The 18,826-nt window shown below is 35.9% G+C and overlaps 1 protein-coding gene across 1 annotated transcript in view; it reads left to right on the top strand.

The window, feature by feature from the left end:
- Nucleotides 1–18,826, top strand: part of LOC137631858 (uncharacterized) — an 80,201-nt gene that overhangs the window by 12,234 nt on the left and 49,141 nt on the right. The window contains exon 2 of the mRNA XM_068363866.1: nucleotides 15,759–15,897. Coding sequence (XP_068219967.1) covers nucleotides 15,759–15,897 — 139 coding nt within the window. The remainder of the gene's footprint in view (nucleotides 1–15,758; nucleotides 15,898–18,826) is intronic.

Below are 18,826 nucleotides of genomic sequence, written 5' to 3'. Positions count from 1 at the left end.
CCTCCTAAGCCTATTGACGCAAAGGGCCTCGGTTTCATTTCAATAGTCATCTCTATCTTGAGTTTTTATATCAGACAAACCTTGATGAGGCAAAGCCTAATGAATGGGAGTTAGGAGTGTTAGTGAAAATTACAAGGAAAAGGAGATCTGACTGATTGCAATAATTAAAGAGTCATCACACTCACGTCAGTTGTGAAAATTTATAGTACGCATATTCTAAAGAGACTGGAGAAACAAATACCAGCATTTAATATTTTCCCTAGACTTTTCCAGAAAGAAAACTAAAATTTAATAAGAAACAAATACCAGAATCTAACATTTTCCCTAAACTTCTCCACAAAGAAAAAAAATAATAAGAAAAAATACCAGTATTTAGTATTTTCCTTAGACTTCTTCACAGAGAAAACAAAAATTTAATAAGAAACAAATACCAGTATTTAATATTTTCCTTAGACTTCTCCACATAGAAAAAAAATATTCAATAAGAGACAAATACCAGTATTTAATATTTTCCCTAGACTTTTCCACAAAGAAAAAAATCAATAAAAAACAAATACCAGTATTTAATATTTTCCCCAAACTTCTCCACAAAGAAAAACAAAATTAATAAGACGCAAATGCGAGTATTTAAAATTTTCCCTAGACTTCTCCACAAAGAAAAGATAAATTTAATAAGAAACAAATACCAGTATTTAATATTTTCCCTAAACTTCTCCATACCCAAAACTAAAATTTAATGATAAACAGATACCAGTATTTAAGTCTTTCCATATTAGACTTCTCCACAAAGAAAACAATAAGAAACAAATACCAGGAACCAAGGCTTTCTTAGTCTTCTCCACAAATAAAAAAAAAGAAAAATATATATACTATTACTATTTATACACAGTGACTAACTTTGCGCAACTTTCAGTGCTCTCAAAGGAAATCGAATGAGACAGTTTCGGGGATGTGGGTAATGAAGTTTTCTATATATATGTATATATATATTTTTTTTAACGAACCTCTATGTTAGACTAGTCTCTTATCTAGAGTTTTCCTGTAGTTTTTCTTCTACCAAGAATAGTTTTTTATTTAAATAAATATTTCAAAGAGTTGATTAGCAACAGATCTGCTAAGTTACTCAGGGAAATTAAAGAGAGAATTCATGTTTTTAGATTTAGATTTGACAAGATGATGATGATGATGATGATGATGATGATCATCATCATCATCATCATCATCATCATCATCATTATTATTATTATTATTATTAACTAAGATACAACCCTAATTGTAAAAACAGGATGCTATAAGCCTAATGGTTCCAACAGGGAAATTTAGCCCAGAGTAGCAAGTAAATAAGGAAATAAATAAACAATATGCGAAATAGTGAACAATTAAAATAAAATATTTCAAAAACAGTAACTATGCTTCTTTCGCCAGCAGCAACCTGTTACTGCCCAGAATGGAAAGCATAAGAGCTTATTGCTCGAGATATTGGCTTCCCAACTGGACGGGAAGTAACGAGCACAAACCAGGAGCATGACGTCAGATGTACACACAAAAGATGGCAGCTGCAAATAGGATGTGCTCTTGCTTGGCAATCTTAGGTCCAACAAGCCTCAAGATCTAATAAAAACACTGCTTTGTTCATCCTGTCGTAGTTGTAGAATTCTTCAATTCACGTAATATACCGATAATATATAATACTGCAATAGTAAGAAAATTTCTGGCTGCCTCGATGATATCAGCTGATCAATTTTGTTCAACTTTTCATATTTGCTCCTCCAACCACCAGATCGTAGTATGAGGCAACAATACTTTTGCTTGCCATCATCGGTTGGAGGTTGGCAAAAACCTTGTGACCAAGCCAAGAGTAGGTTGTGACTCAAAGGCGAGATGAAAGCAACAGAGTACTTTACTATAAACACATCAAGTATATACACACTAGGTCCCGGCAAGGTCACAAAATACAACATGCTATTTCTTGTCCAACCGGCAAGCGGTTCTGTTAACAGTTTAACAATGAGAAATAGGCAGACAGGTTCATTCAAGTTGCTGTCAGTGCGAGGGGAGAGTGAAGATACAAAGGAAAATATATACAAAAAAGAGAAATGTCGTTACTATGTACGATCGTGTGACACAGAGGTGGTACATGGCTACCCCCTAAAAATGGCATATTGTACACGTTAAACAGGGCGCCCTGATCTAGAGAGGCGAACTGTAGGGGGGTCATATGGCAGGAGATAAGCAGGTTTTAGATGATCAATGGAGCCTCAGTCTTCTTTGCCATTAATGTTTACTAGGAATGCTTTCGGATTGCGCCGGATCCCAAGGAGAGGGCCCATGTAAGGGGGCATTAGTGGTGGCTTACTAGTGGTCGTTGCATGGGAAGACGTGCGTTGCAGAGTGCAAGTCTGTCAATATGTAATGCTTCGCTGGGGGCTTGTAAGTCTGGCGGCATGGAGTAAATTTTCCCACGACACGACGTATACACTGGAGATCGTCGAAGGAGGTTGTAGAAGGAAAAAATTAGGCAGGGACGACTAACGGGTTGGTATATACCATTTCAGCTGCCGAGACATCCAGGGCATCTTTAGGAATAGTCCCTAGTCTCAGGAGAACCCAGGGAAGCTGAGTAAATCAGTTGGAGTCCTTGCAGCGGGACATCAAAGCTGCTTTGAGGGTGCGATGAAAACGTTCAACCATTCCATTGGCAGCGGGGTTGTAGGCAGTTGTCTGATGTAGGGTGATGCCCAGGAGATTCGCTAATGATGTCCACAATTGAGAGGTGAAAATGGTACCCTTGTCAAAAGTAATATGTTTAGGGATACCAAATCTTGCTATACATCCTGAGAATAAGGCAGATGTACATGAGGCGGACGTTGCAGTTTCCATGGGAATGGCTTCAGCCAATGAGTGGAGCAGTCGATGACGGTAAACAGGTAACGATGTCCTTGTGATGTGGGTAGGGGGCCTATAACGTCAACGTGAATGTGGGTGAAACGACGCGGAGGTTGAGGATAGATGCCCACTCCTGAATACGTGTGTCGATGTACTTTGAAAGTTTGGCAAAAAGTACAGGCATGGACCCAATCCTTAGCATCCTTAGTACTGCCGTGCCAAATGAACTCCGTCTTCAGCAGCTGTGCAGTAGAACAATGCGAGGGATGTGAAAGGCCGTGAATGAAATCAAACACCTGGCGGCGCATGAGAGCAGGAATCCCCTGTCGCAGTCTACCAGTACTGACGTCACAGAGGAGGGTGGTGATGGAGTCGTCGAGGGGGACATCATCCCAACGGAGGGATGTGCAGGATGTCCTACATACTTGATACTCTGGATCCTGTCGTTGGGCTTCAGTCAAGGCGTTGTAATCCAATCCGTGTTGAATGGCAGCCAACGTGTCTCTTGACAAGCCATCGGCTACGGGATTCATTTTCCCAGCGACGTGCTGAAGGGTGCCATGGCGGAGAAATGTCGGCGTTGACGGGCGGACCAGGAGTCAGACTGTCGAGTGAAGGCGTGCACCAGAGGCATGTGGTCTGTGCGAATGACGAAGGGCCTACCTTCTAAGAAATGGTGAAAGTGACGGACAGCCAAGTGCACCGCCAGCAATTCGCGATCAAAGGTAGAATAACCCGATTCTGCCTTGGGCAGTTTTCTGCTGAAGAAGGCCAATGGGCGGGGCGAGCCATTGACCACTTGTTCGACATCGCTGGCATCGGTGGAGAGAAGGAGAGGGGCATGTGGGATGGGAAAAGTGAGAGCAACAGAGGTTGATAGGGCATTCTTCGCGTTGCAGAAGGCCGCTTCTTGAAGGGGAATCCACTTTAGGTCTTTTGGCTTGCCCTTGAGGGAGGCGTAGAGGGGAGCAAGAGTGGCAGTGTGGGGGGATGTTGCAAGAACAACCTTACGTTACCATAAACTGGACTCTTAAGACTGAAGGGAAACAAGAACAAAACATAAGTTTGGTCCACCCTGTATAAATACATATATATATATATATATATATATATATATATATATATATATATATATATATTTATATATATATATATATACATATATATATATATATATATTTATATATATATATATATATATATATATATATATATATATATATATATATATATATGTATATATATGTGTGTGTGTGTATATATATGTATGTATATATATATATATATATATATATATATATATATATATATATATATATATATATATATACATACATATATATATATATATATATATATATATATATATATATACATATATATATATATATATATATATATATATATATATTAATATATATATATACATACATATATATATATATATATATATATATATATATATATATATATGTATATATGTATATAAATATATATATATATATATATATATATATATATATATATATATATATTTATATCAACACAATATCGTACCTCGTACTTGGGATCGAACCCTAGCCCCTTCAAATGAAAGGCCAGGACGCTTCCAACCATATCACCAGTAGCCATGAAAGAAGTCGGAACCTAACTACTAACTGCAGTTCAGGATGTACCAGGTGAGACATCAGTCTCTTACCAGCGAGTTTTTCCCGACTTCCCGGCCCACCAGGTGACACAACTGATAGTAATTCATTCAAATTACCCCTAATGAGTCAATATGGATAAATATCAACACAAAATCGTGCTCAAATAGAAAGAAATTTCTACCTCAAACTTGGGATTGAACCCTAGCCCCTTTTAATGAAAGGCCAGGTTGCTATCAACCAATTTTTCAGAAGCCATAAAATAAGTCGGAACTTAACTGCTAACTGCAGTTAAGGATTTACCCCGCGAGACATCAGTCTCTTACCAGCGAATTTTCCCCTGAATTCCCAGCCCATACGGTGACACAATATATATATATATATATATATATATATATATATATATATATATATATATATATATATATATATATATATGTATGTATGTATGTATGTATGTATGTATGTGTGTGTATTCACTAAATCAGGAAATATATTAAACAGATATAATTTCATCGTTTCTTCCAGAGAATTAATTACCGCCAGTTTTGATAAACAAATAACCTTGTGATAGATGTTACAAGGGTTCTCAAACAATAAGTGATTACTTTCGAATTCTGATTGATAAGATAATACACAATTTCCCCCACCGAGACGGATATTAATTGGAGATAAACTGTCGATCACTTTAGCGAACCTGAGACGAAGATACTCAAGAGGATTCAAGTCTGAAGTAAGGAGTAGGATTCAATATCTGAAGTATGGAGTTTCGTTCATTGAGTATCAAATGATCCTATTACAAATCAACGATATTTAGGGAACAGTATATATATATATATATATATATATATATATATATATATATATAGTCAGCGCGGATCGGTCTGTCTGGGTAGTGGGCCGGACACAGCGTTCCGCGTAAATCGGAGGCATAGGGTTTATCGGGGAAAAAATCGACTGGGACAAATTGACTATTTGGCATCTTTTTATACAAGTTGGCATCTACATATCTGCGTAGGTGGAAGCTAGTCAGTGTGTTTCCTGTAGTCGTGGAGTGAGGTTGTGTCAGGTTGAGAGGGCCGAGTTGCAATCGTTCTTTTGTGAGTTCGCGTGGCATTTTTGTCTATCAAACCCCCCCCAGTGATGTCTAGACCCCGTACAAGTCACGATGACATTGTTAGAGTGATAACCTGTCATAATTTAGGTCTGCAAACGAAGGAAATAGTGAAGAATACTGGCGTGAACGAGAGAACAGTGAGGCGCTTGGTGGCCAGTTCAAGGCAGGGGTTAGCGCCGAGGTCCCTTCTCACTCCCAGGCTGGTCCCCCCCCCCCCCCCCCCGGAAGATTCCTGATCGTACTTTAGTTATTTTAAAGCAAAGCCTAGAAGAAAATCCAATATTAACGGCTAAGCAACTGAAAGAACCGAACCCTAAATTGTTGAGCGACGTCAGTGTTCGTACGATTCAGGAAAACCTGTCGAAGCGCCTCGACTACGAGAAAGTGATCGCGAGAAAAAAGCCCGCTTTAACTGAGAAACAAAGGAAGAGGAGGGTTGCTTTTGCCAAGACATACAAGGATTGGACCTTGGAGCAGTGGCGAAGTGTCTTGTGGAGTGACGAAGCGACCTTTTGTGTGAGTGAGACGACCGGGAAAAAAGTGTGGAGGCGAAAGGGGTCAGATCCTCTTAAGCCTAATCTCACGGCCAAGACAGTTAAGCACCCAGCATCGCTTATGGTCTGGGGTTCGTTTGCCTACGGTGGTGCCCCAAGCCTTGTTGTTTTGCCTAAAGGCATAACGGTTAATGCTGCCCGCTATTTGAGCATTTTGAAAGACAATTTAGCGGATTGTTTTGCGGCTACAGGAGCTGAAATTTTTCAGCAGGACGGTGCCCCTTGCCATACGGCTAAAAAAGTGAAAAAGTGGCTGGAAAATAGCGAAGTGAACTATATTCCTGATTGGCCAGGTCAAAGTCCTGATATTTCACCCATTGAGAACCTTTGGGCGATAGTTAAAGCCCGCCTTCGTAAAGAAGTGACGACAAACGTGACACTTCTCGAGGCGGCGCTCCATAAGGTATGGGCGGAAATACCTGCCGAAACACTCCAAAACCTCGCCGATAGTGTTCCTCGACGACTTTTGGAGGTCAAGAAGAGGAAAGGCTACCCTATAGACAAGTAGCAGGGATATTGGTGAGTGTTCAATTAAATTTTTATTGATTTATATTTTGTATTAGTGTAGATATGGTGGGAGGACCAAAATGAATGCACGGCGGATGCTGCACGGACAGACCGACCCGCGCTGACTGTATATATATATATATATATATATATATATATATATATATATATATATATATATATACATATACATATATATATATATATATATATATATATATATTTATATATATATTTATATATATGTATGTATGTATATACAAAGTATATATATATATATATATATATATATATATATATATATATATATATATATATACATATATATATATATATGTATATATATATATATATATATATATATATATATATATACATATATATATATATATATATATATATATATATATATGTATATATACATATATATGTATATATACATATATATGTATAAATATACATGTATATATATATATATATATATATATATATATCAAGGATAGGAATAACAAGAAGAAACAGAAAAAGAGAAACGTGGATACGAGAGGAAACTGAAGTAGAGGATATTCTAACAACACGTAAGAAAAATAAATGGACATGAGAAGGACATATAATGAGAATGGCAGATAATAGATGAGCATTAAGAATAACATAATGGGTCCCTAGAGCTAGCAAAAGAAGCAGGGGCAAGATGAGAGGACGATGGATTGACGAACTAGGAAAGTTCGCGGGTGTGAACTAGCATAGAAAGACCATAAACAGACGCAATTGGAAAGACAGGTGTCTGACTGAGGCATTTGTTCTGCAGTGGACTAGTAACGAATCAAATATTTTAAGCCCATTAATTAGAAAATGGGTTATATCATAATACTCTTCCTTTCATTGTATGGCTCCTGTGGATGTACAGTCGTACACAGAAATTACTGTCACACCTTTGTTTTGGGGAAGTGTACCCATTTGCACCCTCACTGCACAAAGCGTAACATATATCTACTCTACGGAGGGATGTCAGAGTTGGTGGATGGGATTAGAAATTGGGTGGGCTAGAAATTATGTGTGGCTAGAAATTGGGTGGGCTAGAAATTAGGTAAGGCTAGAAATTGGGTGGGGCTAGAAATTGGTGGGACTAGAAATTGGGTGGGGCTAGAAATTAGGTGGGGCTAGAAATTGGGTGGGGCTAGAAATAGGGTGGGACTAGAAATTGGGTGAGCTATAAATTAGGTGGGGCTAGTAATTGGGTGGAGCTAGAAATTAGGTGCGGCTATAAACTGAATGTGGCTAGAAATTGGGTGGGGCTAGAAATTAGAGGTGGGTAGAAATTGGGTGGGGCTTGAAAATGGGTGCAGCTAAAAATTGGTTGGTGGCTAGAATTGGTGCGGTAGAAATTGGTGCGGTAGAAATTGGGTGGAGCTAGAAATTGGGTAGGCTAGAAATTAGGTGGGGGTAGAAATTGTGTGTGGCCTAAAATAGGGTGGGCTAGAAATTGGGTGCACTAGAAATTAGGTGGGACTAAAAATTGTGTGGCCTGAAATAGGGTGGGGCTAGAAATTGGGTGGGGCTAGAAATTGGGTGAGGCTAGAAATTGGGAGGGCTAGAATTTGAATGGGGCTAGAAATTGGGTGGTGCTAGAAATTAGGTGGAGCTAGAAATTAGGTGTGGCAAAAAATTGGGTGGGACTTGAAATTGGGTGGGGCTAGAATTTGATTGGGGCAAAAAATTGGGTGGGGTACAAATTAGGTGTGGCTAGAAATTGGGCAGGGCTGGAAATTGGGTGGGGCTAGAAATTAGGTAGAGCTAGAAATTAGGTGTGGCAAAAAATTGAGTGGGGCTAGAAATTGATTGGGGCAAAAAATTGGGTGGGGTACAAATTAGGCGTGGCTAGAAATTGGGCAGGGCTGGAAATTGGGTGGGGCTAAAAATTGCCCCCTCTCTCTCTCTCTCTCTCTCTCTCTCTCTCTCTCTCTCTCTCTCTCTCTCTCTCTCTCTTACACACACACCCAAAAACACACACACCCGACAGGTAAAAAATTCCTTACATGTGAGCTGAAAATGAAGAGAATAGGTTTCTGTTATGAATCAAGTTGGAGGAAGTGGAGAGACTAACAACAATTCCACGAATCAAGAATTGCTGTTGGTTGATAGTTGAAAGGAAGGATGCAGGTGAACTATCGAAGTAATCTTGTTTTTATTGACAAAAAAGTATTCTGAATGGGATGTAAAGTCTTCAAAAACAAGTCCCTCTGAAGTACACAGTTCCTCTATTCTGAATGTGTCAAGTCTTCAAAAACTCGTCTCTCTGATGTACACTGTTCCTCTATTCTGAATGCGGTGTAAAGTCTTCAAAAACCCGTCCTCTGAAGTACACAGTTCCTCTATTCTGAATGCGATGTAAAGTCTTCAAAAACTCGTCCCTCTGAAGTACATAGTTCCTCTATTCTGGGTGCAGTGTAAAGTCTTATAAAACCGGTCCCTCTGAAGAACACAGTTCCTCTATTCTGAATGCGGTTTAAAGTCTTTAAAAACACGTCCCTCTGAAGTACACAGTTCCTCTATTCTGAATGCGGTTTAAAGTCTTTAAAAACACGTCCCTCTGAAGTACACAGTTCCTCTATTCTGAATGCGGTGTAAAGTCTTCAAAAACCCGTCCCTCTGAAGTACACAGTTCCTCTACTCTGAATGCAGTGTAAAGTCTTCAAAAACTCGTCCCTCTGAAGTACATATTTCATCAATTCTGAATGCGGTGTAAAGTCTTTAAATACTCGTCCCTCTGAAGTACACAGTTCCTCTATTCTGAAAGGGGTGTAAAGTCTTCTAAAACTCGTCCCTCTGAAGTACACAGTTCCTCTATTCTGAATGGGTTGTAAAGTCTTCAAAAACACGTCCCTCTGAAGTACACAGTTCCTTTATTCTGAATGCGGTGTAGTCTTCAAAACCCCGTCCCTCTGAAGTTCACAGAACCTCTATTCTGAATGGGGTTTAAAGTCTTTAAAAACAAGTCCTTCTGAAGTACACAGTCCCTCTATTCTAAATGAGGTGTAAAGTCTTTAAAAACACGTCCCTCTGAAGTACACAGCTTATCATTTCGGAATGGGGTGTAAAGTCTTTAAAAACACGTCCCTCTGAAGTACACAGTTCCTCTATTCTGAATGCAATGTAAAGTCTTTAAAAACCCGCCCCTCTGAAGAAGACAGTTCCTCTATCCTGAATGGGGTGTAAAGTCTTTAAAAATTCGTCCCTCCGAAGTACACAGTTACTCTATTCTGAATGGGGTGTAAAGTCTTTAAAAACCCGTCCCTCTGAAGTACACAGTTCCTCTATTCTGAATGGGGTGTAAAGTCTTTTTACACGTCCCTCTGAAGTACACAGTTCCTCTATTCTGAATGGGGTGTAAAGTCTTTATAAACCCGTCCCTCTGAAGTACACAGTTCCTCTATTCTGAATGCGGTTTAAAGTCTTTAAAAACCCGTCCCTCTGAAGTAGACTGTTACTCTATTCTGAATGGGGTGTAAAGTCTTTAAAAACACGCCCCTCTCAAGTACACAGTTCTTCTATTTTGAATGGGGTGTAAAGTCTTTAAAAACACGCCCCTCTGAAGTACACAGTTCCTCTATTCTGAATGGGGTGTAAAGTCTTTAAAAACACGTCCCTATGAAGTACACAGTTCCTCTATTCTGAATGGGTTGTGAAGTCTTTAAAAACACGTCCCTATGAAGTACAGGGTTCCTCTATTCTGAGTGAGGTGTAAAGTGTTTAAAACCACGTCCCTCTGAAGTATACGGCTCCTCTATTGACTGCTCCTCCCCGAGATTATCGAGATATTCATCTGATTCTATGTAATCATTAATGAGAACCCAATATTGAGCTCCTGAGGACGTTCTTGACTTTCTCGAGGGTTCTTGGTGAGAAAAGAAATATTCTGATCCTTATTTCCCCGACTTCACAGACCTTCATTGCAACTCTAATTCGATATTCTTGTTAATTCAAGATTAACATAATTTCTTATCTCTCTCTCTCTCTCTCTCTCTCTCTCTCTCTCTCTCTCTCTCTCTCTCTCTCTCTCTCTCTCTCTCTCTCTGATTTCAATATTCAAAAACATTATAACATCCTGAGTCTTCCACTAAATAAAAATGGTTAAAAAAATGATCGAAGTCACCATCTGGCCTCCAAGTGCTAAAACCATTTTGATGCAGGTAGTTTTTACTTGAAAATTATCTCCCCCATATAAGGAGCAAATCTCTCTCTCTCTCTCTCTCTCTCTCTCTCTCTCTCTCTCTCTCTCTCTCTCTCTCTCTCTCTCTCTCTCTCTCTGTTTTATTCTTTGTCATTCCTTTTTCAACATATATTCTCTTATTTGCTATTTCCCATTCACTGTTTCCCCTCTTCGTTATCTTTCTCTTACAGTTTTTTTCTAATCTTTGTCATTTCTTTTACAAAGTTTATTCGTTTATTTGTGATTTCTCTCTCACAGCATTTTCTTTTACATATTACTCTCTCTCTCTCTCTCTCTCTCTCTCTCTCTCTCTCTCTCTCTCTCTCTCTCTCTCTCTCTCTCTCTCTCTCTCTCTCTCTCTCTCTCTCTCTCTCTTATAGTTTGTTCTATTCTTTATTCCTCTATTATAGTTTGTTCTCTTCCTTGTTATCATCTCTCTCAAAAGTTTTTTCTAATGATCTAATCTCTTATTTCAAAATCCACCCTCTTCAATATAATTTCCCTCTCACATTTTGTTCTTCTCTCTGAATTTATTTTCTAAAACAGAACTGTTCTCCCAGTGGTGTCCCAAGGGCTTTGTAGCATCTGTTTTTCCAGCTCAAGTTACAGCTTGGAACATTTCAAGTCCAGACCAAAGCTTTTATGTTATAAAATTAGTATATAATAGTGTGACCTTTACATCTCTTAAGGCAACCTTTAGTTCCTTAGAAGTACGATGAGAATCATCATTTGATTTAGATCAATTTTCTTTAGTTCTCTTTACCAAGTTTCTTGGCTAAACTGGGAAGATTAAGAAAAATATGTTATCTGCCTTTTTATAGGTCATGTATATATTAACTACACCAATCCCAAAAATAACATCAAAACAAATAATAATAATAATAATAATAATAATAATAATAATAATAATAATAATAATAATAATAATAATAAAAATAATAATAATAATAATAATATACCAATCCCAAAACACAACAACTTCAAAAAAAAGAAAATAATAATAATAATAATAATAATAATAATAATAATAATAATAATAATAATAATAATAATAATAATAATAATAAAGTGGTCACTGAATTTTTGAGTTTCATCTGTTAAATAAATAGAAAAAATAGATCCCAACTTAAAAAAAAAAAAACACATAAAACCCAAATATGATAAAAAATACCGAAAAACAATCTGAAAACATTTACGTTTGATTTAGCTTCCCTCCGGAAAAAAAAATTCTAGTCAAATTTGACATTCCCCCCCCCCATTGCAATCATGCCCCAGAAAGATTGTTTTATGAGCCAATGTTATTTCAGTCTTCTTCATATTTGCTTCGGGGGACATAATCGAAAGCAAATATTGAACTGGTTCTTCTTAAATTCGGGAGATCAAACGTTTCCATTACTATTTCTATTATTAATAATATACTTTTAGTTATCAGTAATATCCTTATCATTTTTACTAAGATTATTATCATCATCATCATCATTATTATTATTATTATTATTATTATTATTATTATTATTATTATTATTATAATTATCATTACTATTATTTTTACTTATATTATCATTAATATAATTATTTTGGGAGTAGACTCTCATTTTAAAAAGTTTCATTAAAGATGATCGCTGCCTTAGTAGCGTTAATTTAGTAATTGAGCTTCTGTATTGCTCGCATTTTTCTGCTTTCGTCAGTACTGCGTTTTGTCAGTAACTGTGCTATTTTAGTCATCAGTAGGGGAGCGAAATGCATAAAAAATCTATAATTTTTTTCAAAGTAAACTTGTAAGGATCAGTAGAGAAAAAAACAAGCTAGTGAAAGGATCATCTTTAACAAGCGAGTAACTGAAATCTTCGGTCCTTTGTCCGTAGAGTTTTTTGATTTTCACGATTTCGAAAAATTGAACTTTGCTTGACACTTTATTTTCTTGTGTTATTGAGATAACACCTGAAACCAAGTACCGTTCGACAGCTGAAGGCTACCATCGTGTGTCTGCGATGGCAGCCAGGGGTTCTTCCCCCATTCCTACCTCCTCCCCTCGAAATAGAGTGGAGAAGGGAAGGATTAAAAAGCCTAGGAGTCTCACCTTGAGGAGTCACAAAAACCTTCCTAAGTCACCTGCAATTGAACCAGACGAAAATTTCCCACCATCACCAGTCCATAGTTGTCTAGCATGGCGATGAAAATTGTCCAAATCCCACACATGAATTGACATCTCTAAGTCCTTTGCCCTACAGTGGACTAGAAATTACTGCATTTATGTATGTGTATATATATATATATATATATATATATATATATATATATATATATATGTATATATCTATATCTATGTATATATATATAAATATATATATATATATATATATATATATATATGTATGTATATATCTATAACTATGTATATATATATATATATATATATATATATATATATATATATACATATACATATAACCTGGTAGATAGATATAAAATTAGGTGGTATGTATATCAATACATATATATATATATATATATATACATATATATATATATATATATATATTATATATATATATATATATATGTATGTATGTATTTGCGTACTTCTACACCAGCATCAACCGTTAAAATTTGTAGTTAAGGATTTAATTATTAACGCCCAGATCTAAAACAAACATAATTATATTTCAGTGTTAATTAAACACTTTGGTCATATTTTGTAAAATCTGGTCTTTTATCTAAAAAAACTAGATTTTTTTTTTTGTAGCTAACTATATTTCAAATCCAAATTAATTAAAATTTTCTCTGTATTTTCGTTAAATGAGCTGCTGCGTGTTTTATCTCTTTTCTGTGAAGGGTTTTAAATCATATAAAACTTGAAACATTTGATTTGCGAGTATGTAAAATTTTTCAATCGGTCTTGAATTATATAAATATATATATATATATATATATATATATATGTGTGTGTGTGTGTGTGTGTGTGTGTGTGTGTGATATTATATATATATATATATATATATATATATATATATATATATGTGTGTGTTTGTGTGTGTGATATATATATATATATATATATATATATATATATATATATATATATATAATAAAAATTTTGAATTCTTCCCCAAGCTCACAAGCTCTTCTCCACTGATATCGTCCGGGTTTTTCTCAGTTCTGGGGCTCTGCACCTCTCACCATGGCTACAACAAAGGGATCGCTATTAAAAACCAGGGCAGCATTTGATTTTCTCACTGTTTACCCTGGCTTTCACGAGACCTCAGCCACAGAATTGGGCAATTTGGTATGGTTACTTGCAAAAATTATAAAATAACTCTACAGGGATCTCATACGGGATTTCACTTTTCCACTTGGAGAGCAACCTTCCCCTATACTGTATATCCCAGATTGAATTATTATTATTATCATTATTATTATTATTATTATTATTATTAGTAGTAGTAGTAGTAGTAGTAGTAGTAGTAGTAGTAGTAGATATATGTGTTCAGCAAAAGATGAGTGATAAGTTCTAGCTTTTTCAAAAAGAAAAAGAAAAACCAGTATACATGGGTACGAGTGGCAAATGGAAGAGTGGTAGAAAGGGCTTTAATGGATTGTGTTGATAACTTTTAAAATATACTGCCCACCTTTTCCTTGCCTCCTCACCTGTTAACAACTTTCCATTTCCATCTTTCACTGTCTCTTCTCTTCTTGTACCAGCCTTCCTTATTCTCTTCCCGTCTTTCCAAAACTTCTTCTTATTCTCTTCATATGAACGACCCTATCCCTGACCCCACCTCAGGTCAGCCACCATCTTTCTCTCAGTTACCTTGCGTTTTACTTCCACATTTTTCTCTCTATATCTTTCATATTTCTCTATGCTATTACTCTGCAGCCATTCTTCAAAACCCCTCTTTTTCTCTTCCCCTTTTACCTTCACTCCTTCATTCCACCATTTACTACCCTTCCTCATGGTGCCTCCAACAATCATCTTGCTAAACACATCACTTGCGATCCCAACAAAATTTTCTGTTACTAACTTCCACTCCTCTAAATTACCAGTTTCTCTCACATTTTCAACCTTTCTTCATATTCACTTTTTACCTCCGGTTTTATTAACTCTTCAACCCTCTCTAGCTCCCGTTTACACCCCCCCCCCCCACTCTATTCCCCCAGTCTTTTGCTACAACTAGTTTTCCTTCCACCAAAAAATTATCAGACATACCGTTAGCCATACCCCTAAACACTTGCACGTCTTTCAATCTTCCAAACATTCTTCTAGTTATCAACACTCTTCTTTGTCTGCACATCGACCCCACATAAAAGTGGGAAAAGATGCAGACAAAGAGCTAAGGATAGGGGATTTGAGGTACTCAAGAGGTTTATCTGCTGAGTTATCAGCAGCCATTGTTTGGCCCTCCTTAGCCCTAGATTGGGTGGAGAGGGGGGTTGGGCACTGATCATATGTAGACTCGTATATGGTCAGTCTCTAGGGCATTGTATTGCTTGATAGGGCAATGTCACTGTCCCTTGCCTGCGTCATTAATGAGTAGCCTTTAAACCTTTTAAACGTCACGTGGCTATGAAGGGTTTAATTTTTCAATTTCATTATTATTAGAACTATGAAACAATAGATAAGCTCATGTTTGGGTTAACTTATGTAGTTAATTCTAATAGTCATGCGTTCTCCATCATTAGGGTCAATACTACACATTATTCTGTTAGTTTTATTCCAGCCTCTACCATTCAAGAGCGGCATTCAAACCTTTACACTAAATGGTAATAAGCATATATTTACAAATATAAGTTAATTTACTCTTTGGACTTTTTCGTTTCGTTTTTTTTTTTTTTTGCAGGAACTGAAAACGAAGTTACCCAGGTCGAGGTGGTATCTGGTTTCAATGCTTCTCTTCCTTGTACCATTCGCATCCCTGTAGATGATGCCCCTCTTCTTACGCTCTGGTACTTAGAGGAAAATGAGACGCCCATTTACAGGTAAGGGAATATGTGGTAACTGATGATTTTATATTGTTATGAAAGGTAAATATAATGTGTTTGTTTAGGGTGTTTGTTTAGGGGAACAAATTGACATAATACGTCTTGTGACAATACTGTTAAGATAATATTTACAACAGAAGTTAAGAAATCATGGCTAAACGAGACTATGATAACTTTATGACAAAACTCAGAATAAAATATTAAGTTAAAAGTGCATCTGTCTTTAGCGGATAAAATATCATTTGTCAAAATAGAAAATAAAGATACAGATACATCTTTCTTCGGGATGAAAATATAACTACAATGATATATTACATGTCCTCAAAAGAGAAAATTAAGCTAAAATAATATCTGTCCTCAGAATATCAAGTCATAGCTGCCCTAAAAATAAAAAATAACACCTACCCTCCGAATAGAAAATGCCATCTGTCCTCGAAATAAAAAAAAACATCTACCTCAAATGGAAAATGTAATCAGTTTCCTGAGTAGAAAATTGAGCTAAACCGACACCTTTAATGGGAATAGAAAATTAAGCTAAAACGACTCCTTTCCTGGGAATAAAAAATTGAGCTAAAACGACAACTTTCCTGCGTATAGAAAATTAAGCGCAAACAATACTTTTCCTGAGAATAGAAAATTAAGCTAAAACGACACCTTTCCTGAAAATAGAGAATTAAGCAAAAATACACCTTTCCTGATAATAAAAAATCTATCTAAAATGACACCTTTCCTGAGAATATAAAATCAAGCTAAAATGACAACTTTCCTGAGAATAGAAAATTAAGATAAAACAACACCTTCCCAGAGAACAGAAAAATTAAGCTAAAACAACACCTTCCCTGAGAATGGAAAATTAAGCTAAAACGACACCTTTCCTGAGAATAGACAATTAACCTAAAACAACACCTTTCCTGAGAATAGAAAATTAAGCTAAAATGACACATTTCCTCAGAAGAGAAAATTAGGCTGAAATGACACCTTTCCTGAGAATAAAAAATTAAGCTAAAACGACACCTTTCCTGAGAATAGAAAATTAAGCTAAAACAACACCTTTCCCGAAAATAGAAATTTACATTAAAACAACACCTTTCCTGAGAATAGAAAATAAAGCTAAACGACACTTTTCACGGGAATAGAAAATTAAGCAAATATACACCTTTCCTGGGAATAAAAATTTATCTAAAACGACACCTTTCCTGATAACAGAAAATTAAGCTTAAATGACACCTTTCCTAAGAATAGAAAATTAAGATAAATCCATACCTTCCCAGAGAACAGAAAATTAAGCTAAAAAAACACCTTCCCTGATAATAGAAAATTAAGCTAAAATTATACCTTTCCTCATAATAGAAAATTAAGCTAAAATGAGACCGTTCCTGAGAATGAAAAATTAAGCTAAAATGACACCTTTCCTGAGAATAAAAAATTAAGCTAAAACGACACCTTTCCTGAGAACAGAAAATGAGGCTAAAACGATACCTTTCCTGAGAATAGAAAATTGAGCTAAAATGACACCTTTCCTGAAATTAGAAAATTAAGCTCAAACAACACATTTCCTGAAAATAGAAAATTAAGCTAAAACGATACCTTTCCTGAGAATAGAAAATTAAGCAAAAATATACCTTTCCTGAGAATAGAAAATTTATCTAAAACAACATCTTTCCTGAGAATAGAAAATTGAGCTAAAATGACACCTTTCCTGAGAATAGAAAATTAAGATAAAACGACACCTTCCCGGAGAACAGAAAATTAAGCTAAAACATCTTCCCTGATGATAGAAAATTAAGCTAAAATGACACATTTCCTGAGAATAGAAAATTAAGCTATAACGACACCTTTGCTGATAATAGAAAATTAAGCTAAAACAACACCTTTCTGAGAATAGAAAATTAAGCTAAAATGACACCTTTCCTGAGAAAAGAAAATTAAGCTAAAACGACGCCTTTCCAGAGAATAGAAAATTAAGATAAAACGACACCTTCCCTGAGAATAGAAAATTAAGCTAAAACAACACCTTCCCAGATTATAGAAAATTAAGCTAAAACGACACCTTTCCTGAGAATAGAAATTAAGCTTAAACGACACCTTTCCTGAGAATAGAATATTCAGATAAAACGACACCTTTCCTGAGAATAGAAAATTAAGCTAAAAGAACACCTTTCCTTAGAATAGAAAATTAAGCTAAAATGACACTTTCAATGAGAATAAAAAATTAAGCCGAAACAACACCTTTCCTGAGAATAAAAAATTAAGCTAAATCAAAACACCTTTCCTGAGAATGGAAAATTAAGATAAAACGACACCTTTCCTGAGAATAGAAAATTAAGCTAAAACGTCCCCTTCCCTGAAAATGGAAAATTAAGCTAAAACGACACCTTTACTTGAAATAAAAAATTATCCTAAAACGACACCTTTCCTGAGAATGGAAATTAAGCTAAAATGACACCTTTCCTGAGAACAGAAAATTAAGCTAAAACAACACCATTCTTGAAAATAGAAAATTAAGCTAAACAATATCTCCCCTGTGAATAGAAAATTAGCTAAAACAACACCTTTCATGTGAATAGAAAATTAAGCTTAAATGACACCTTTACTGAAAATAGATAATTAAGCTAAAAAGACACCTTTCCTGTGAATAGAAAATTAAGCTAAAACAACACCTTTCTTGCGAATAGAAAATTAAGCTAAAACGACACTTTTCCTGAGAATAAAAAATTAAGCTAAAGGGACACCTCTCCACGGAATAGAAAATTGAGCTGAAATGAAACTCTAGTCATGGAATAGAAAATTAAACAAAAATGACACCCGTCCACAGAATACAAAATTAAGCTAAAATGACACCTGTCCATGGAATAGAAAATTAATCTAAAATGACACCCGTTCATAGATTTGAAAATTAAGCTAAAATGACAACTGTCCATGGAAT

This window comes from Palaemon carinicauda, chromosome 40 (genome assembly GCF_036898095.1).
Source record: "Palaemon carinicauda isolate YSFRI2023 chromosome 40, ASM3689809v2, whole genome shotgun sequence".
Classification (NCBI taxonomy): Eukaryota; Metazoa; Arthropoda; class Malacostraca; order Decapoda; family Palaemonidae; genus Palaemon; species Palaemon carinicauda.
Note: the sequence above shows the minus strand (reverse complement) of the source record. Positions and strands in the feature narration are given on the sequence as shown.